Source organism: Neovison vison, chromosome 1, assembly GCF_020171115.1.
Source record: "Neovison vison isolate M4711 chromosome 1, ASM_NN_V1, whole genome shotgun sequence".
Classification (NCBI taxonomy): Eukaryota; Metazoa; Chordata; class Mammalia; order Carnivora; family Mustelidae; genus Neogale; species Neogale vison.
In genome coordinates this window covers 252,898,070-252,920,232 of record NC_058091.1, presented here as the reverse complement: position 1 = coordinate 252,920,232, position 22,163 = coordinate 252,898,070, and the positions used below count along the sequence as shown (strand labels likewise).

General features: G+C 44.4%; 1 protein-coding gene across 4 annotated transcripts in view; it reads left to right on the top strand.

The window, feature by feature from the left end:
- Positions 1–20,749, top strand: part of SFXN1 (sideroflexin 1) — a 37,780-nt gene extending 17,031 nt beyond the window's left edge. Inside the window, exons 3-12 of one of the 4 annotated variants that reach the window (XM_044229309.1) lie at positions 1,432–1,602; positions 2,286–2,384; positions 3,735–3,810; positions 4,385–4,470; positions 5,579–5,706; positions 7,620–7,669; positions 8,251–8,355; positions 14,640–14,689; positions 15,084–15,131; positions 18,611–20,749. In XM_044229309.1, the coding sequence (XP_044085244.1) occupies positions 1,432–1,602; positions 2,286–2,384; positions 3,735–3,810; positions 4,385–4,470; positions 5,579–5,706; positions 7,620–7,669; positions 8,251–8,355; positions 14,640–14,689; positions 15,084–15,131; positions 18,611–18,707 (910 nt within the window). In that variant the 3' untranslated portion in view covers positions 18,708–20,749. Of the gene's footprint in view, positions 1–1,431; positions 1,603–2,285; positions 2,385–3,734; positions 3,811–4,384; positions 4,471–5,578; positions 5,707–7,619; positions 7,670–8,250; positions 8,356–11,129; positions 11,403–13,698; positions 14,548–14,639; positions 14,690–15,083; positions 15,132–18,610 lie in introns of those variants that run through there. The other 3 variants (XM_044229318.1, XM_044229291.1, XM_044229300.1) reach the window with 3 other exon arrangements.
- The last annotated feature ends 1,414 nt before the right edge of the window (positions 20,750–22,163 follow it).

The following is a 22,163-nucleotide window of genomic DNA, read 5'->3' as shown; positions in this document are numbered from 1 at the left end:
TTCCTCATCCTTTACAAATGGAAAAGATTAGAAGCAATTAAAGTGCCCCACAGTAGGGATTGGGATAATCCACTATTAGAATCCTGCTGCGGAAGACTGAAGCATTTAAAAGGATGATGTGTTAGTTTCCTAAGGCGCCTGTAACCAATTACCACCGACGGAGTGACTTCAGACAGCGGAAATTTGTTCTGTTGCAGTTCTGGAGGCTAAAGTCGGAAACCACGGTCGTCGGGAGAGTCACTGCCCTCTGAGGGCTCGGCGGGAGAATCTTTCCTCTCCTCTTCCAGCTTCCGGTGGCCCAAGCGGTGCCTTGATGTTCCTTGATTTGGAGCCACATTATTCCAGTCTCTGCCTCTGAAATCACAGGACCTTCTTTGTCTGCACATTGCTGGCATTCAAGGTCACTGGTCATCAGATTTACGGCCCTCCCTTATCAGCATGACCTCATTTTAACTATTACATCCACAAAGACCCTGTTTCCATTTTTTTTTTAAAGATTTTATTTATTTGACAGAGAGAGAGAAATCACAAGTAGGCAGAGAGGCAGGCAGAGAGAGAGAGGGGAGGAAGCAGGCTCCCTGCGGAGCAGAGAGCCCGACATCGGGCTCGATCCCAAGATCCTGGGATCATGACTGGAGCCGAAGGCAGAGGCTTTAACCCACTGAGCCACCCAGGCGCCCCAAGACCCTGGTTCCAAATAAGGTCACATTCTGAGGTTCTGGGTGGATATGAATTTGGGGGGATGCTATTCAACCCAGTACAGGTGATAGAGAAGAAGCTCTAAAGATACAGAAAAGCATTTACAAAATAATACTCATTTTTAAAAGGTCGTCCTAAAGCAACAGGTATGGTGTTCATAGAGATCCTGAGGGGGCATAGACAGATCTGCAAGACCGTGGCTGTGTCTTCACAAAACAGTATCAGTGGACATGAGTAATCAAGGGCTTCAGTGTTTAATTGCACTAATGAATGTCTGTCTTTTCTAAGTTTTTAGCAATGAACATGTGTTTCTTTGATAATAGGATAAAACAATGAGTCCTTCTAATCTAGGGTTTCAGACTGTAGATATAAAAATTAATTGATGTTCTTGATTGCCACAGCTTTTGTCTAATTGGTTGAAAATATAGAATTTGCAAAGTCCAAAATACATTTTTAAATATGTCATTTAAAACAAGGGTATTTCAGAGATGAATACTTTAAGATACAAAATAAGTTTTTGTTTTTCAAAATTTCAGACGGTTTGAAATGTTCATTGTGTTTACTTTCTTTTGTGTTACTAAAATTTTACCACAGGTACAGTTGTTTTAGGTAAGGGTAAACTTAAAAACTTTCTAGTGGCATGTCTGTAGAGCACTGGTGAGCTATTGGAAATGAACAGGTTTTTTTATTCTTCTTATTATTTTCTGTACTTCTTGTTACTTGTGTCCCTAGGCAAGGAATTATTCCTCCAGGTCTTACAGAAAATGAATTATGGAGAGCAAAGTACATCTATGATTCAGCTTTTCATCCTGACACGGGTGAAAAGATGATTTTGATAGGAAGAATGTCAGCTCAGGTTCCAATGAACATGACCATCACAGGTTGTATGATGACATTTTATAGGTAAGTTATGGAAATGTAACAACTGTTCACTTTATACTCAGAAGCTTAAAGTACATTTTTGTATGTAAATAGTTTTATTGAAATAAATGTCATTCCACGCTGAGTTCCATTTTGTGTAAATGTCATAGCTTGAGGGGGTGGCCTTAACTTTTCCCGGTGCTAAATCAATAGTATTCTCTCTGTCATTCAAAAGGAGACTGAATTTTTCCCTTTTAACACCCGAAAGAAAATGAGATGGATAGCCGTAGCCATAGCCATAGCCCTAGCCGTAGATGCAGCCGTAGACGCAGACATTCAGGCTCTCACATGCTGTGAGGAGGGAGCAGGGCTCCTTCACCTACAAACAGCTGGCTTTTCTCCCCAAGAGAAGGGACATTGAGTGTCTGCTGTATGCCAGGCTGTCTGCAGATTTAAGATCAGGTTTAAGGAGGATGGCTTGATCCTTACTGTAGCCCTTTGAGCTTGGGGTTACCCAGAACCAAAGAAGGAGGCTGAGAATCAGAGGGCGCCCTTCTGCCCCACCACTCGGGTCCTAAGCCTTCAATGCAGGACGCACGGTCTCTGACCTAGCGTTCTCCTTCCGCAGTCCATCTCCTCTGTGGTTACTGGTGTTCACATTTTCTGTTCCGCCCAGAGGCTAGGTCACACGCGATGGCCGGTGTGTGATGGATGCTCTGTTTTAGGACCACACCGGCGGTGCTGTTCTGGCAGTGGATCAACCAGTCCTTCAACGCCGTGGTCAATTACACCAACAGAAGCGGAGACGCTCCCCTCACTGTAAAGTAAGACCCTGAGACTTAATCGTTCTCTGTACTGCCCCAGTGTGCGTTGGGGTCAGTGGTGTGTAGACTGTTCGCGTTGTTCAGAATATCATGGAGCATATTTTCCAGTAGCCTTTCTCTTCCTGCCTTCCCATCAAGATGACCGTCTTGTCCAGCCTGCCTTCTCAGACATCATTCGTGCTGTTAGGGATGCTGGTGGGCACACCGTCAGGCAGGACACCGGGCGGACAGTCGAGGGCCGGCCTGTGGCGGATGACAGGCTGTGCCCCCATCTACCCCGAGCCTGTGGCCAGTTAACCCATCAAAATTAGCGGCGTCCAGAGTGTGATCTCTGCAGAAACCAAGGGGACTTTTATTTAGGATTTGTCTTTAAATAAGCCATCTATAGAGCCAAACAGAAGGTAATAGGTTTTAAAATATTGCCTCCTGTTAAAAAAAAAAAAAAAGTGTTCAAGCAGGCTTAAGAGATTAGCGAATCAAAACTTTTAGCTCAACTTGGAGAACGCTTCAGAGTGTTTTCTTTTTTGTCACTTTAGATGGCTTCTGACAGTCCGTAGCCTTCTCTTGTCACCATATGCAACAAAGGCTGTGGAAATCTGTCACCAACAGATTTGAAGTGTTTAGCACACCTTCATTTCTTCCAACGCTTTGAATTAACACTTATTTTATTTATTTTTATTTATTTATTTCTTTATCTTTTGAGAGAGAGCACACGGGGGGGGGCGGGGGAGAGAGGGAGAGGGATACAGAACCTTAAGCAGACTCCACGCCCAGCACAGAACCCAATGTGGGCCTCGATCTCACCACCCTGAGATCATGACCTGAGCCGAAACCCAGAGCCAGATGCTTAACTGACTGAGCCACCCAGGCGCGCCTAAAATCGTATTTAAAATAAGAGAAAACAGCTGTGCTTAACTGCCTGTTGCAGATGGGACTTTCAGGATTTTGATACAGCGAGTTAGTTTTAAGAACCAGCAGCATGGACGTTTTATCCTAGTATGTGTATTTATATTTTGAGAAGTACTTTTAATTTAGGCAGATATGCTGCCGCACTTCCGCCAAGATGCCGTTCCCTAGACGCTCGCAGCGCCTCCGTGCCCCCCCAGGACCTACTCCCTACGGCCTCTGCTGAAGGTGCTGGTCGGCTTGTCCGCACGAAAGGCCACTCTTCCGGGGGCTGCTTGCTTCCAGTCTGCGTTTGCCCGTTTGTAGAGTGATAATGAGGCTGGTTTTGTGGGCTCTTCCTTCTTAATCATGCCCTTTCACATTGTCCCCTCATTTTCTCAGAAAGTGTCGAACCCGAGTTTCCTGATGTGCACTTGTTTTTCACGCTCTATCCTTTCTTTGCAGTGAGTTGGGAGCCGCTTACGTTTCCGCGACAACTGGTGCGGTGGCAACAGCTCTAGGACTTAACGCGTTAACCAAGGTACTTGGATTTTTATTACCCCAGTAAGGCTTCTTCCTTTGTTCTTACCCGACTGCCCCCAGGTCTCTCCATTATTTCTCAAAATAGTTCAAGTCCTGGGACTTCCTTGTTACCATCATTATCTTTGCCTGCCTGTCTCAGTGGGGTCTCAGAAGTGCTGTCACCAGCCAACCCTGCCAAGCCCCTGGTCTGTCCCTGGCACTGCGTCTTACGTGGCCAGTGCTCCCCAACCCTAACTGCCCACTAGAGGCTGTGTGCCGAGGAGTGTGCCCGCACCCACACCTCTGGAAAGGTGGAGACGCCAGCTCCTGAACTCAAGACCCCATGACTCCAAAGCCCACCTCGGTTCCTCAGCCAGGCTAATCTGGTAAATGTCTTGGAAGCCCACCTTGTCCCAGTGCACCCGTGCTGGAAATCCACAAACACCCCCGAAACAAGTTTTGAAAGTACTCCTGGCCTGAGTGGCCACACAAATAAGACTGTGTTTTTAGCAAGCTTTCAAGGAGAAGTAAGTATTTGCGTTCAGTCACAGGGGCAAAGTAAGATAATGCGTTTGGGATTTTTCTTTCCGCAGCATGTCTCACCGCTCATAGGACGTTTTGTTCCCTTTGCTGCTGTGGCTGCTGCTAATTGCATTAATATCCCATTAATGAGGCAAAGGTAAGATTCATATGCAGTCTTAGAAAGGACTGGTGCTTGACAGTTCAGTCTGGTAGTAATTCATTTTGTTGAAACTTTTAATAATTCATTTTCATATTTATGGATGGAATTACATGGGACCTCAGTTTTGTTTCCAAGTAATCTGTTGTGGGCACAAGGATAGCTCTGTTAATGAAACAAGCTTAGCCATGAGTTGCTAATTATTGAAGTAAGCTAATGAGTATGTGGGGATTAGAATACTCTCTCTACTTCTGTGTAATAAAAAGTTTAAAACACATATTTCCAATTAACATTTGGTTGTCTTAGAGCTAGGCAAAGAAGGCCCATGCACAGAAAGTCTGTTCTCTAAAATAGGCTGCCCCCCTACCCCAGAAATGTTTTAATGGGTTTAAAATAATATTAATCTATATTTTTGGAAGTATTTTATAGAACTGGCAGAAATTAAAAGGGAAGAAAGAATAAGAAAAAGCTTTTTGGAATGGATAATGAAGAACAGTGTGAAACAGGAGCTATAATTTTAGTGCTAGTGGCTACAGTTAACTATCCAGCGGTGCCACAGACTAGTGATTCCCGTGTCAGTGTGGTGAGTTTACTCACTAATGCCGCATTTTATAATTGTCTCTCATTTGGAAAGCTGCTGAGATTTGCCTGTGAGCATAGAAATTAGCCTTACCTTTAAGTTAACATGTTCACCCTTTGAATTACATTGTTATTAAAAATACAATACTTTTTTCCCAAGGAGTTTACTAGTGTTATTTTACTTTTCTTTTTTTAAGATTTTATTTGCTAATTTATTTGAGAAAGAGAGAATGACAGTGAGCAGGGGGAGGGGCAGAGGGAGCGGGTCCTGGGATCCAGTTCCGCGTTCAGCCCCCTGCTCAGCAGGGAGTCTGCTTCTCTTGCTCCCTCTGCCCCTCCCCACTGCTCGACCTCTCTTTCTCTCAAAGAAATAAAATCTTTAAAAAATAAATAGACCTGTTAGTGCCAAAAATGACACTCGAGTGGGCATTTGGGTTCAGTATGGACTTGACGTTCCGTAGCACAGTGCCATTTCCAGCCGTCTCCCAAGGGCCTCTGTGAACTTCTTTGCCTGCGTTTTGCTCGGCAGGGAGCTCAAAGTTGGCATTCCCGTCACCGATGAGAATGGGAACCGCTTGGGTGAGTCCGCCAACGCTGCAAAACAAGCCATCACGCAAGTCGTCGTCTCCAGGATTCTCATGGCAGCCCCGGGCATGGGTTAGTAGCTCTTTGTCCACGGGCCCTGGCTGTAGCCTGCGGGGTGGGAAGCAGCGTGGGCACAGGGGTGGTGTGATCCTGAGGCTTTAGGGGTGTGACATCCACGCTGTGTGCAGCGTGAAGAGGGCCAGCAGTGATGGTCCGGAGCCTGGCGAGGAGGCTGGCCCGCTACAGCAGGCCAGTGATGGGGCTGGTTTGGACCCGGGTGGGGACAGTACGGGTGATGAGAACTTGAAGGCAAAAATTTTGGTTTTCGTATACCTTGAAAAGAAACTTCTAAAAGCTCTTGAATCAGAATAATTTCTACTAAAGATTTACTTGTATCGATGAGAAATCCTTGGAATACAAAGCAAGTCGGGTCGGTTAGAGCAGCTATGAAGATGTATGCCAAGTTTCTGCCCAGTTTTGTCCATAGGGCTGGGAGTTGACATGACCCACAGCCAAAATCTGCATCGTTTATGACTCCTCTGAGACCCTTTCACCCACTCCTAGGACTTCCTGGAGCCACCCTCAGACCAAGGCTGAGAGAAGATTCTCAGACTCACTCAGGAAACAGAGGGCCTGGGAAGTCTAGTGCTCTTTACAAAAAAAAAAAAAAAAAGAAAGAAAGAAAGAAATTAGTGGGATTAATCTCATCATCTCAACTGAATGCAGAAAGCACTTGGCTATTAACCAAGCTGTCAAAAGAAGCACACTTAATCAGTTGTTGTCACCTTGTCCTGCTAGTATCTTTCGTTGTCTTTAAGTGCCTTTTGTCATCGTGAGTCTCATCAGCCCACGAGTAGGAGTAGGTAACCAAAGTTGAAGAAAAGGGCCTGAAGGAAGATTTTGCAGAACATTATAGTGGCATCAGTTATAATCCCAGATCATTCAGGTTATCCGATGTAGCCACTGTTAAATGATTGAATGAAGGATTCCCTTGGCGTCCTCAGGAGACAGAGGTGCTCACTGCGGGGGTGGGTGTGCTGTGGGAACCACAGTCGTGAAACAGACCAGGGTCCCCAGAGTCTGGACCCAGCACACGGTCACTAACCCGCGAGGGGCTGCGGCGCCTGTCCCAGAACGCCAGCAGTATCCGGATTTCCACATCTGCTGCCATCAGGCTTGCAACTCCGACCTCTCTGTCCTGCATCTGCTTTCGGTTTGCATTTTGTTCTTGCTCATTTTGAAAAACGAGGTAACCCTTTGGAGCTCAGCCAGCCCAACAGATCTATTTCTAGTGGCTTGGTTATTTTAAACATTAATGAGTCCCCAGAGAAGAAACACAACCTTTCTGTCCCAGTGGAAGCTATAGAGGTCATTGCCATATGGAACTGGTTGATTTGACAGTTCAGTCTGGTAGAAATTGTACTATAATTTATAATAATAAATGTCAATAATAAGTAATAATGTACTACCACTACCCAAGGTGTTACATGCATTATTGTCTCCAACGATCACAGCCAGTTTGATAGAATTCTCCCCATGTTATTGATGAGGAAAACAGAACACTGAGGCCCAGAGAAGTTAGGTGACTTTTCTTCCTCAAGGCAGGAATTTTTTTCTTAAGGCAGAATCTTTTTACTGGACTCCACGTGGGAGGGATGCCTAGGGGAGGTTGCATTTGTTTAATTAGCACAGAAGGGGAAAATTCCTGAGGTTTGTACTGTTTCAAGGTAAATGTAAAGTTCTCTTCAAGATTATAAAATTTTCTGGCTGGTAAAGAGCATTATTACACTGTTTTAAACTTTTTTAAATGCTAAAGCATTCTAAAGAATTACTGCAAATAATTTCGCTCTACCAGTATGAAAATAGCCTAAAAGTGACATAAACCTTTTTTGTGAAATATTTCACTTTTGTGAAATAGTTGAAAAGGCGTGAACTGAAAATAAATATTAAAGAAAGATTGAAATGGATCTGTCTTTTCCTTGCAGCCATCCCTCCATTTATCATGAACACTTTGGAGAAGAAAGCCTTCCTAAAGGTAAGCCCCAGTTCTAGTCTCCGTCTCATTCCTTTCTATTCCTTTTCAGACTTCAAACAATACAGAATATTTCCTACCCAGTGCGTAAAGAATTTGAAGGCCACTGGCACTTGGGCACTTGTGCAAATATAAAGATGTTTCCAGGAACGTTTCACTTCTGATCTCAGATCTTCGAAAAAACTTTCATAACTGAAGGTGGCTACCCATTCCTCCTGAGAGGCTGGACTCAGTTACGGCTTATCTTGGTCATCCCTCGGATGCCAGCCAGGTGATCATGAAGAGACACTGTGAATTTGGGATGACGTGTGTGTAAGTCACTACACATACTACCAGAAATGAAAAAAGAGTTTGGAGTCGTAGCTTTAGAGGACCCTGAATATAGTGCCCAGTGCATTTTCCTTTGGTGATCATATCTAGTAAGCAATTCATTAATCTGTCAGCCACCTCCCTTCAGGGTCTGAAAATATTACAGATGACACTGTGAGCAAGGACTCTCGATGGTTCCCCGCTGCTTTTTCTAGCTTCCCGATTTAAGGCAGTAGTGTTCGTACTTCACCCTCATTTTCCCTTTCTTTCACAAGCGGGATACGGTAGAACAGGATGACTCACTTGGCTCATGCGGTTTGGAAAGTGGCCCTGGTAGATCTGCCAAGAAAAAGGAGCCCGGTTTCTCGCTGGAGGAGCAGGTGTGTTGTGGGGAAGACCACAGCTCTCCTGGGGTGAATTGTTTTGGCGCTGGGAAACAGAACCGTAACATCGGGGGGATGATATATAAAGCTTTAAACGAGGACATAGTTCACAAGCTAAAGACTTCCTGAATGACGTCATTGATTAGGAGTATGTTCACTGACCCGTATATCTCCCATGCGCCCCAGAAGGAAAGCTACGGTCAACACTAAGTGAGCATTTCATAAACACTTTTAGTATAGGGGTGTTCTTAGAGAAGTAAGCCAGAAAGTCTGCTGTGAGGAAACAGTAACATAGCCAGGTTGTCACCTGTCAGTGCCCCAGCCCCATGTTAGGGAAAGGGGACCCTCTCTCCGGCACCTTTTCTCCTATTCTTGTTTGCATGCTTTGGGCACATGGAAGAAGTTTCTGTTCCAGGAGTATCCTCCTCTAGCAATGTTACACGTCGGTATGAATTGTGCAGTGTGTTGTTGTGGCTCTGTAGCGACGGGACTGTCCCAAAGAACAAAACAGTTACATACATGGAAGCAAGAAAGCTATTGGTACGGACCAAAATGTCTTTGTGGATTCATCTGGCATTTTACCTACCCGATGTAGCCACTGAGCTCTTCTTCTGAGAATTAATGATGAAGTTTTGCCCAAATCTCTTTCTGGTGCAAAGCTCAGAAAAGGATGAACCCTTAAAAGCTGCTAATGGATTAGTTTATGTACTAGAACAGTGACTATATCCTGAAACTACCAAATTACGTGCACATTTGGAATTCATCAGCTTTGACATCTCCATGATTTTCAAATAATCTGAAAGAAATTAGTGCTCCTTTCTCTATCCATCCCTGCTTTACTTATGGGAAGTGATCTGGGCTTTGAAAGAAGAAACCTATCAAATTAATTAAAGTGGAGTTTGCAGCATCCCTCGGGGACACTGGCAGTGAGTGGCCCCTCCAGGACACCCGTAATTTTGCAGACATCGACTTGATGCCCTGCGTTCTTCTCTCCTGGCTCTTGATGGGGGAAGGCCTTAGGATTAGGATTATAGTGGTTCAGCCAGGGCATGTGTCGACCCAGGCAACCTTTCAGACTTACGTGGTTGTTAGCGCCTGAGGTAGTGACATGCCAACTTCAGGAAAAGTGGAGCATCGAGATAACCCTGTCCCCCGCCCCCAATTGAATGCGAGCAAGACTCAGAGTTTTAAAGCTAGACCGGATGTCTAGGTCCATTACAAGTCTTGGAAATTGTCCTCCGATGTGAGTTTGACATAAAAGTGACAGCTCTTGCAAGAGAGGAGTAATAAGTGTGGCTCGTTGTCCAATAGCACAGTGAGGTTAAGATTGTTCGGAATCTACAGGCAGCCATGAAAGCAGGTGGGAGGCCGCTCTCGGTGGCAGCACCCGCACTGCTGAGGCTGACCTGATCTGCCTGACCTGCCTCTCACATGCCGCCCACCGCCTCTAGCAGAGGGGTCTGTGCAGCCTGCCTCTAGAGCAGAGGCTTGGAGCCTCGCCACCTGTCCCTGCGGGTGGTGCTTTCTTCTGCAGTCTGGCTCCCGCCTGCGGGTGTTGGGCACACTCTGCCATGAACCTGTGTCCGGATCGTGGCTGGGGATTCCAGAAATGCTGGGATAAAGTCTGCATTTGAAGCTTCAGCAATGCTGAGAAGTTAGGGCACTGGGGAAAACAGGAAACGAGGTTGGTACATTCTTCTCCAAGTGCAGGTGTGCTTTGGCGCTCCTGGGGTCTCAGCATTGTTGGAAAAGTTGCCAGAGTGTCTCTCATCTCTGAGTGACAAACACTGGACAGAGACCCAGTTGGGTATCTCACATCATTATCTTGCTCTGATGGATGGAAATTGCTGCAGATACAGCCTAATGGCATTTTCTGTGTGAAAGAGCCAGCAAATGCACAAGAAGTTAGCTCCCCATTGCCACTGTGCTATGGGCTTTCTCACGTTAATAAATGAGTGTATACTTTGTTTTCCTCCCTCTCCTCAGTGTGCACCTTTTAGCTTTACTTGATACTGGATTCACCTGTAATAACTTGGAGATGTGCCAGCTCGCCCGTCCTTCACAAAGCAGCCCTCTGTCTGTCCCACTCTCCAGCGCTGAAGGGCCCCACCGGGAACTGAGAGAGGCCACCAGCCTCAGAACCACTGTGGCAAGGTCTGGAGCGGTGGTCAGAGTAGCCGACGCTCAGTCCCAGCATCCCGCTGGCTACAGGGGGTCTGGTTGTGGCTGTCCTGCCCCAGCCCTCTGAGGAGGATGTTGCTTTGGGAAGGGAATGGCGGAATGTTGTTGAGCTGTTCATACACACGTACCACTCCCCAAGTGCAGCGTGGCCTTACCCTGAAATACTGCATTTTGCCCACGTAGAGAGTCCCAGAGGACTTAATTGAGAGTCTAGCTCTTGCTAAAACATAGGCCAGGGTGGCTTGTCTTACTGTCCCTACATTTCCACCTCCAGAGCACTTGCCCGTGCCTCGGGAGGGGCCGGCTTCACCGTGCCCCTTCTACAGAGGGTGCAGAGTCCACTTGTCCTACGGCTTATTATGTCCATGTGGGTAGTGTCTGCCTCCCTTTGTGCCCTGACTGTTCCCTGAGCCCCGGTGGCTGCGTGTGCCCCTCTGCAGGGAGGTGGTTAACTGGGCTTCTACTTTGGCCGTGGCCAAACCTACCTGCAAACATGAAACAAATGGCACATTCTTGGCATTTTTTAGCAGTGAGCTTGGGGAGCAGTCAGTGTGACTTATCCCTCCCCCTGCACTGTACCTTTTTCCCAGTGGAACGCTGGAAAAAAACATCCGCAGTGGACAGGAGACTCACAGACATCTTTGTGATAAACCAGAAAGCTCACTGCCGACACCCCGGCCCTTCGAAGAACCGCATTCTCGAAGAATAACTCCTGTGGTCCCTTTACCTTGAGGCACTTTCACTGGGAGTAAGTCCAGTTAACGTGGTTTGGGTCAGATTGTGGTTCCTCATTCCTTAAGTTCTACTCCTTCCATATGTTCTTTAATAAAAGGTGGCTGCTCTGTCTACTCTGGAGATTATCAGGACTTTCTGTTAGTTAAATGCGGATGTAGCATTTATTTACCTACTCACTCATTTATTTACTCGGCTACGCTTTGCTGAGTGCCCGTTACATGCCACACAACATGCAAGGAGCTGAGTCATAGAAACCGAGCTAGAGTCCTGCTCATGGGGACCGTACAGCTCAGGGACAGAAAGAGGTGCATGGCAGGGTTTCTGATCCTTGCTGGTTACAGCACAGGGAATAGAGGAGTTGACATCCTCAATGACAGGCAGTGGCAAAGACTAGAAGAGGATGGGTCAAGGCTCCACACTTTGCAGCAGCTCACAAAGAGGACACAGCATGGCTTCTTGGGAGACTTGTGGATGCCGGGGTGCCTGGCATTGGGGCCCTGTATAGGGGGTTGACCGTACCATATATAAAAAGTAATAATATATAAAAATTAATTCCCCGTGGTTCATATACTTCAAACGTAAAAATCAACAACTGTAAAACTCCTAGCAAAAAATATAATAGACTACCTTTGAGATCGAGAGTTTGGCCAAGTTTTCTTAGACAAAACAGCAAAGGCAGTTCATAAGAGAAAAAGTGATAAATTGGGCTTCATCAGAAGGGTAACATTCTGGTGTTTGAAAACTGTAAGAGATGAAAAGAGAAATAGACTGGGAGAAAAATCTATACAAAGATTGTATCTGGTCAAGGATTTCTATCCGGAAGATATAAGTCGCTCAGTACTCGTTTAAGAAAACAATCCAGTTTTAAAAATGGGCAGCAGGTTTGAATGGGTGTTTCACCAAATACATATCCTGTATCAAATAAGCACGTGGAAGACACTCAGTATCTTTATTTACTGGGGAAATCTACATTCGAACTACATGAGCTGTGACCAAACACCTACAGGAATGGCTAAAATCAGAAGGACCGACCACAGCATGTGTTGGTGAGGATGTGGAGGAACTAGAACTCCCATATCCTGCTGGTGAGAATGAAGAATGATACAGCCACTTTGGACAATAGTTTGGTAGTTTCTTAAAAAGCAAAGTAGATGCTTCAGCCATTTCACTCCTAGCTGTTTACCTAGGAGAAATGAAAGCCTGTGTCCATAAAAGATGAATGCTTCACAACAGCTTTATTTGCAATAGCCCCCAAACCAGCAACAACCCAGATGTTCGTCAGCAGGAGAATAGATGATCAGATGGTGCCTTTTCCATATAATGGAACTCCTCACTCAGCGAGGAAGGGTGATGAACTAGTGATCCGTGCAGCCACCCGAATGAATCCCAAAATGATTTCCTAAAAGATATACTTAAAATGCTAGAGAATATAAACATATGTAGTGGCAAAAAGGAGATCAGAGGTTGCCAGGGAATGGGGTGCAGGGTTCAGGAATAAGAAAGGAACTGCCAAGGGCACAAGGAACAGGGAAAGCATTAGGGGTGACGGATACATTCACGACCTTGATCATGGCGGTGGCTTCACAGCTACTCGAGTATATGTATAAAAACTTGGGTTGTACACGGCAAATACAAATACTTGTCAGCAAAGCTATGAGAAAAAAGACACTGGCAGAGAGGCATACTAACTTTTTGTTAGTAGTAACTTTTTAGTTAGTAGTACCTAGTAGTTAGTTAGTAGTAACTTTTTGTTAGAGCCATACTAACTTTTTGAACTTTTTCCTCATTGAATATATGTCTTTTACACTTATGATTACTCTTTAATAAGAGTTTACAGTATCCTCTGTTTGCATGATTCTAAGTATGTGAGTATGTAGGGGAAGACCAGACCTCCACAGCTCACTCACGGAGTCTCAGGCTAAGTGCTGTTTAAGAGGTAGGGGTGAGTCTAGTGGTTAGGGTGCTGGAGAGGAGTTGGGAGACTCGGGGATGACATCCAGGTTGGGTTAAGTCAGAATTGTCCAGGACTATTGTCATTGGTCAGAGCCTTTCCATCGAAACCTTCAGCACGAGCCACAGTCCACCTTCTGCTCATATACACCTTCTTTGAGACTGCTCACAGCTGGCCCCTGGGATAACACGTTAGCCCCATTGGCTTCAGACTGGAGCCCACTTTAAATCAGAAGGCCATTCTCAGGTTCAAGTTCATCCTCCACACAGTCTCCTTCAGCACTTAGTCTGCCTTCTCTCACCCAGCACGGACTTCACGTCTGGCAAGTGCCTGGGCGAGGACATACGTCTCCTTATGAAGATCCGTCATCATCACACAGAGCTAGTTACCCAAGATACAATATGTCCTTTTCTTGCTGTCCTTTGAGGGGTGGGTCTGTTCCCTCTTGATGACATCTCTCCCTTCCTCTCTAGTACATGCCTCTCTCCCCTCACGTTAACCTGCGTGACATACTTTTGTGCCAGAGGAGTCTTCTCGGGGACCAGGGTATGCCTCTCATGCAAGCCTCTTGGGAATCATGATCTTTTAACAAGTTGTGTTGACTCTGCGCTAAGTTGGCTGATTTCATAACAACCAGTGCACGACTCGGCTGCCGCTGTTTCAGGGGCCTTGTTTCTAGAAACATCTATCCCATTGTTCTCTATCTTGCATGTTTTGGTACCACTCCTTTTTGAAAACTAAAAGTCTAACAGTGCCTATTCTTCAAAAGACCAACCAATTCGTTCATTTCCATTAAAAAAAAAAAAAAAAGCTACAGGCAAAAATTTTCTGTGGCAGCAGTAGTCTTAACCATATTGACAGCAACTAAAAGCAAGAGAGGGAAGCTGTGGGGGAGGAGGGAAGTGTCTGTTGGGTTCCTGCTATGCTCCAGGCTCTGTCCTGGGTACTTGTCGAATGTCAACCTGGCGCAGCTCCCACGCACTTGGAGGCAACTGTTGCCATCCTCATTCTGCCGATAAGGAAACCAAAGCTTAGAGAGGGCGGGCTCTGGCTGCCCTGTCCCCACAGTCGGGAACCAGGCAGCAGGGCAGACGGTTGCATGTAGGTCTGTCTGTCTGCCAGCCTGGACACTGGGCTGCGCCGCCTCCCCGGTAGGAGGTAACGATTCCTCTACCTGTTCAGAGCCGAGCATCTCGCAGATGACACGTGCAAGAGAAAAACCTGAGAGGCCACTTGATCTTCGCATGTCAATCAAGGAGGCTGCAGGAAGTCAGGACTAACATGCTTCTTGCAGTGTCACCCCCAGATTCCACTAACCCAGGCCTTGGAACGTGGAGCATTTCCTCCCTGTTAATCAGCGGAAGAAATTTTCTCTGTATGAAAAGTCTCCAAAATAATTTCTCTCTCAATACAGAGGTTCCCGTGGATGAGCGCACCTATTCAAGTTGGATTAGTTGGCTTTTGGTGAGTGGAATTAATTTCTTTCTTAAAGGTAGATACACAGCATGTGAAAGGTGAAGGAACAGGTTCATAACGTGGGATAAAAGTCTTGAAAGTGAGGCCATCCCAGAACATCTGGAACTTACGGTCCCAAAAATTAGATGGAAGTAGAGAGAAACCTACAATGTTTGGGACTATTTGCATGATTCTCTTTTAAACTTCTGCTAGGTCTCTTGATGTTTTTTAAAATTATCTTGATAGTCCTTGTAATAAAATTAGACAAATAAGATGTATTTTTTGTAAGGAAATATGGTGCTCAGAAGAAAGGGGATTGTTATAAAAGTAAAAGAGAGGAAGAATCTGGAAGTCATCCACTTGAAAATGCTTTCATTTGTCTTTTTCTTCTTTCTTTTTTAAGTTTGGTATTTGCTACACCTCTGTGCTGTGCTCTGTTTCCTCAGAAAAGGTATGTAAAAAAAAAAAAAAAAAAGGAAAGGCATGTATTTGCTATTCCTCGGAACCATCATGAGTTTTAATCCTGGAAACCAGTTGAAGACACGGGGTGCTGTTACCCTATTCCACTTGAAGGGAAGTTGAGAGTCGAAAAGATGAATGAAGCCGGGTCTCTAAGAGGAAGAGATAGAGGCAGAAGTGCAAGACACACCTGTTGAATCTCCAAACTCTCTTTATCCAGCTCCACCATTACATTTGGGAATGCTTTATTCTTTTCATAAGAGTCGGGTTAACTCTGGTACAAATTGGCGTTCATAAAAAATTTTAAATATGGCTTCTCGTCATCCAGTCCATTGGCCAGGGCAGCCACAACACAGGCGTGTTCAAACTTAAAGACCGCCCCAGGGACAGCGGTTATATGCATGTAGCCTCCGTGGTTGGTTTATTTGCTGCCCTTCTTCCTGCTTAGTTTCTTGCCTTAAAATCCTTACTGTGCACTTTCATCACAAGCTACCCTTAAATCCCGCTCTTGATGGGAGAACTGGGTGGATGGGCATTAAATCAGCACGGGATACATTGAGGTCTTCCGCCTCTTGCTGATCTGATGTGAAGGCACAGAGAGCAGCAGTTTGTTGTTTTGCTTTCGTCTGAGGGTTACGAGGCTCCTGCCTTGGTAATACCCCCAGCGGGGCCCGGACCTGGTATAGCCTTTCATGCCCGAGTCTTTCCAAGGCCAACAAGGTGTGCTGGAACTAACTTTCTCAGGTCCACTCCACCTGATAAAGAACTCCACCTTTTATCTGCTCTCTCACTTCTGTCTTCAACTCCTACTGGTCTTAAATAAGGCATTAAATGTCAAGGAGAGGGAGCCTCGAAACCACCTTGATGCCTAGAGCCATACCCCGTGGGAGGGGGCCACACCTTCAGAATTTATCCTCTGAGCCCATTACAGATGCATTTCTTCAAATCCAAAGAGGGGTAATTACACCTATTTACTTTCCAAACCCCAAAAGCTCAGGACTTAACATAGGAAAAGTTTATTTCTCTAATATATACCAACGTCGGACAGTTGACCTTGTAGTGATGTAGAGATAGTATATATGAAATGCTGAGAACACCCAACACAAGGTCAGCCCTTAATATATAAAGCTGTCACAGTTTAGAGATTGAAGGATTTGAAAATCCATTAAGGAGTTTCCTACATAGGCCTTGGTTTAAATGAAGTTTATTCCCGGTTTTTGCTTATACGTTTGTTTCTTTTTCTTTTTGTTTCTTACACACCAGTTGGATAGCACAGGATTACTCATATTCCTTGGTTTGTTACGCACTATCCTTCTTGGTCCAAACATGACCCTATTTTGTTTGATGATATCATGAATATCCATGAGTCCGCTGCCCACTCGTGAATACAAATATGACCAAGAAGTTATATGTTTTTGTAGGTTCTTCCCAGCCCATACTCCTCCCTCCTATAGATTGAACCATTATGCTGCATTTCATATTTATCAGACAGTTGAATTTAAAAAATTTTATTATATATATTTTCCTAATGTTTCATTTTGCCTCTTTGGGAACTTTTTAGGGAAGGGTGTCATGCTACATATAGTCTTCTGCTGCTCATTCTTTTTTATTTAATACCATGTAGCTAAGACCCATCCACATTCCTGCGTGTAGCGAAGTTCATTCACGGTTTACGGCAGTGAAATAGTCAATTGCATAAATGTGCTATAGGGGCGCCTGGGTGGCTCAGTGAGTTAAAGCCTCTGCCTTCGGCTCGGGTCATGATCTCAGGGCCCTGGGATCAAGCCCCACATTGGACTCTCTGCTCAGCCGGGAGCCTGCTTCCTCCTCTCTCTCTCTCTGCCTGCCTCTCTGCCTACTTGTGATCTCTCTCTGTCAAATAAATAAATAAAATCTTTAAATATGCTGCAGTCCTCCATTCTCCTGCACACGTGAGAAATAATCCTTACCAGCATTTGTGGGAAGCAGCGAGAAAGTGTTGCTTTGAGAGGAAATCATAGTTTTAAATGTATTTATTAGAAAGGAAGAATGGGCTGAAAATCCAGCACTAAATGTCCAACTTAAGGTCAAAAGGAACAGAAAGAATATACCGCGGGAAAAGAAAAAGGAAGGAAATAAGAAATAGGAGGATCCAGGACGTCCAAATTTGGTTTTCTGAAAATAGTAACAAAATGGTAATAAATAGTAGTAAAATCATCTTGTGATGTCAATCACGACAAAAGGAACAGATGATACGAATGAAGAAAACTACAGATACTAAAGCGTGAGTCTCCCCACCACCCAGGAGGGTTTAAATAACTTTAATTCCAAAATCAGGGTTTGCCTTTATAATATAGTAATAGTAATTACGAGTACTTCTAGATCAATGGAAAAACAGAACCAAGAGGCCGTATAGGGTGCTGGTTGGGAGCACAGTTTTGGGTTCAAGAAAGGCCTGACTTTGAGTCTCAGGTGTCACTCCAGTTTCCTTATCTGTAAAACTAGGATAATATCAGACTTTCAGGGTTTTTATAAGGATTAAAATGCATAATATCTGGTCCAAGAAATAGATCATCAACAGCGTCATTATAAGACTATCCCATGTCCACTGTGTAGAACATAATCATGATGGTACTTTTCCCTCCTATGTTCACAGTATTTCTCTTATTTTTTTACATTTGTTTATATATCTATATTCTGTCTTTAACTTCATATTTTTCCACATCTCAACTATATTATAGACCAAATCTTTTTAAAAGACAAATTATGTATCCAAAAAAAAAGATTAATTACATATCAAAATATTACCAGGTTTTCTGGTAATAAGCACTCTGGACAATTTTTCTTCATACTTTTATATAATAAGTATGCATTTATAACCCAAAAAACAAGCTTTAAGACATATACACATATAATGCATTCAGTACTTTTAAATGCGTAAAGCAAAGACTGACAGAGGTCATCGCTCAGTGGTGTGTGACAATGAGTGATGTTTTTTTCTTGTACAGCTTAGTATTTTCTAAAAGGTTTGCAATAAGCATGTATTAATATACAATGAAGAAAAGAATATTCGTGCAAGTGAATTTTTAGTGTTAAAAATTCCACTAAGTACTTTTGACTTTCCTACTAATGGTGAACATTATTTTGTTTCCTTGGAGAAGCAGCGTCACCACGCATGGCCTCCCAGTGCCAGGGGGGCTGAGAGTGTCCTTCCGTGCTTGCCTTCCTCCCAGCCATGAACAGTTTTTAAGCTTTTAATAATTGCTGGGCTCTTAAGCTGCATTTCTTTGATTATTAGCAACCATTAATTTTCCAGAAGGAACCAGGCATTCATTTTTAAGGCACGGGAAGCATTTTTAAAACAGGACTGTCTTACAATGCCAGTCGTGATTCGGGGAGCGGCATGGGGGGGGAGGTCCCTTCTCCACCGTGTCGAGAGACTCATTCCCTGCTCTGCCCCTGTAATAATCCTGTCATTTCTCCCTTACCCAGTTCCATGTCTGTGACAAGCTTGGAGCCTGATTTGCAAGCCAAGATCCAAGAGACCTATCCTGAATTACGACGTGTATACTTTAATAAGGGGTTGTAAAGTAGCAGAAGAAACTCTACAGCTTATACCGCCCACTGCAAACCTGGTGAGGAAAAGCCTGTTCAACCTGGGTTCTCCCAGTTACAGAAACCTTTTAAAGACCCACATTAGCCTTTTAGAGTCAAGCTGCTACTTTGAGCACAGCACCTGGTATGGGCCAGGCGCCCAACAACCTGTTGGCTCCCTTACATTTGAATCACGATGTAATTTACAGAAATACCCTTCCTCTAGCTTTTATAGTAATTGTTTTCCAAAGACGATATACCAGCCCTCACCCAGAGTTTTAAAAAGCACTGCTAGACATAGAGTAGATGTTTAGCATACCCTCAATAAATATGTATGGACTGTCAGTGAGTGGAAAGGAAATCTGTTTGAAATACTGAGTTTTTTTACCCCATTTTTGTTTCAAATCACTCAGCAGTGATTGGAGAAAACACAAAAGCTCTGAGCCTAAGCTATAAAAAGTGACTCGTAAATATTAAGGACATTTGCTTCCACTTTGGGCAGTGCATAACCCAAAGTAGATGTGGAGCCTTTTGGATTTATAGGGTAAAAGCTCTTCCATCTACTTCCCGAAAGTCACAGTAACAGACAAATGTGATGAGCCATCCCAGCTGTCAGCAGCTACATGCGTTCATATCGCTGGTAGATTTCTTTGGTTGACTCTGAAATTTATTCTGTTTTACATTCCTGTGAAGTTAATCTTACTTTGCACTTGTTGACTTTATATTCAATTATTTACGTCAAATCAAATAACTGAAATGTACAAATATCTAATTTTGGAAGTATGTTCAATACTGTATGACTGGGTTGGATCTGCTTTATTTGATCTTTTTAGCAGTGAGAGCACAGGTCCAGCTAGCTACATATCTTTTCTTCTCATAGACCCCTTTGGCTCTCAGAAAGATAGGGAAATGATGTGTGTGTGAATCAGTGATGAATGAATTGTACTTGGATATCGTGTGTTACATTACACCCTGTTTGAAAACAAGGAGTCCATGGACCACTGTTTACATCATCTGTAGTAGCTTCACATATGTTTAATGTAACATTATGTTTCAAGTCTGAAGATGTTCAAGGCCTGTGCCGGGTGGTGGCTGTGTGGAGTGAGGCCACTCAGTTCGATTGTAATTCAGAGACTTGTAAGTGGGGGGGCGAGGGATGTAGAAACTAGTTTTGACAGATTTTTCCAGACAATGTGACCAGACTGAATTTCCTCATAAAGAAAAAATGGTGTGCCTTGTGTCTGTGTTTCTCTTTTCTCTGAAAGGATTAAAGGATCTGAAGCTTGGGGCCACTCTGAACCTTCCTTTGTGCCACCAGAATTTTCTCATTTAGTTTTTCTGTCTGAAACCATTTGAGGCAAACTAGCTTCCCCATGCCATGCTGGCCTTGGATGTGTTTTGCTGCCATCGATGCTTCTCTTTAAAAAGTAGGAAGAGCCTGATTCAAGGCAGATCTCCATGAGGTGATGAAAGGGTGCTTTTTAAGAAGAATCTGAAGCCCCCCCCCCCAACAACCTGCCCTGGTTAATCTCAGAATTCTTATTCCCCAACCCCCTTACCTGTTGTCTCCATCTCAGTATCTTAACCTTCCCTGAGAAATTCATCAACATCTGGCTCGAAGGTTGATGATCTAACTGAAACAGTATACACACCAGGAAGGGATCATGAACACGGAGACGTGTCTTTTTAAACATTATTAACCGAAGCTTCCAACTCTTGATGCTTTTATATAGAAATATGAACTGTATTGTTTAATTGTGGTTTATAAAAAGGAACAAATGAACCAAGATTGGCAATTTTGCTGATCTCTTAGACATACCTTTTCTGGAGAAAAATCCTACATGAAGTGCAATGAGCTTATAAAGGTAAATGGATACCCGTATTTCTATCAACGTCATTAGGAATTACAATCGTGCGTATTTTACTGACTGCTAGTTTTTATTTCAGTATTAGCACAGCGTCTCGCCAGTGTTGGAATCAATGTATTATTTCAGTTCAACTGGATGAAATGTTAAATAAACTCAGAATGAAAATAAATTCTCTCTTTTATTTGTATGTAAAGGGTAATACAGTTTTATGGTGCAGCTGATGGTCCCTTTCGTTCAGACTTAACATCTGGGTACCGGCAATAACTCCCGATGAATGAGATTTTGTATTATGCGTTCAGCAGGAAATACTTTCCTGTCCTAGGCTCCCAGCCTTCACCTTCAGGAACACCGGAATACCGTATGCGCCAAGCACACGCCCCCTCCCAGCCCCACACAGTGTAATTCCAGGAATATTTGTTATTATGAGCACAGGGGGGACGTGTGATTCTGCTGTAGGTCCAGATTATGAACACCACTGCACCCAGTGGGGAGGTAAATTTGTTCTCGGGTTGTTTGTCAGATTCTAAGGTGGAAGTAGCCTAGGACATAGTTCACAAAGAAAAATCTAAATGAGTCCAACTGGGGAATGCGTGCTTTATGACCAGACTAATAAAGGATTGAGCGTTTTAACCTTGTTCCAGTCTCTGCATCTGTTTTGCTATTGTAACTGTTCATCGCTTCAGTGAGTTAAGTATAGACAAGAGCTTGTTTCTGGAGGTCAGAGCTGATGTAATCTTGGTTGTACCCACTCTTAAAATACATGTGTTTGGGTGACTGACCTTCAGTTTTGTCCTTGTGCTCTGGTTTTGGAGAAAATCACTGAATGTACCTGAGAGAGTCGTTGTGAATGGACAAGAGCGTCCCTGTACAGCAGCAGTTAGCATGTTGCCTGGCACATAGTGAACTCAACGAATGCTTGCCCGGCGCGAATTTATTTGTCCTAGGGATACTGCTTGTCCATTCAGCATACCAGCTTATTGGTGTTCTTAGTAAGGTTTCAGAACCCCAGCCACTTCCCCAGAGTTAACCCACAACCTCGCTAGAAATACACCAGGTTAAAATGGTGAAATGGAGACACTTGAATCCATCCCGTTAAAAGGTCCAACAACTAAGTGTTGGGCTGGCAGGAAGGGCTACTAAAGATGGCCAAAAGTTCCCGCCACAGGACCTGAACTCGGACTGAAGAACAAAGGTCCAAGGTGGCAAAAGTTCCCGCCACAGGACCTGAGCTCAGACAGGAGAACAAAGGCCCAAGCAGGAATCTGAGACCCCCGCCCCGGGCTCCTGTGGACCAATGGGATCCCGACGAGCAGGCGAGATATCCAAATCAGGGAAACTTCCAAAAGACCCCTGAGCTTCCTTCAAGACCCCTTAAAAGCCCCCTCCTCCCTGCCTTGGGCGAGACTTCCGCCACTCTGCTTTCCTGAGTCGCGGAACCTCGCCCGAGGGTGCCCACCTCCTCCCAGTGCAACTTTCTCGGCTCCCCTTCTCCTGAGCCCTGAAACTTCGCTGGAGAGCGTTTTTAATAAATCTTGCACCCACTTTGCCTGGTGTTGTGTTTATCTCGCCGGAAAAAACTTTAC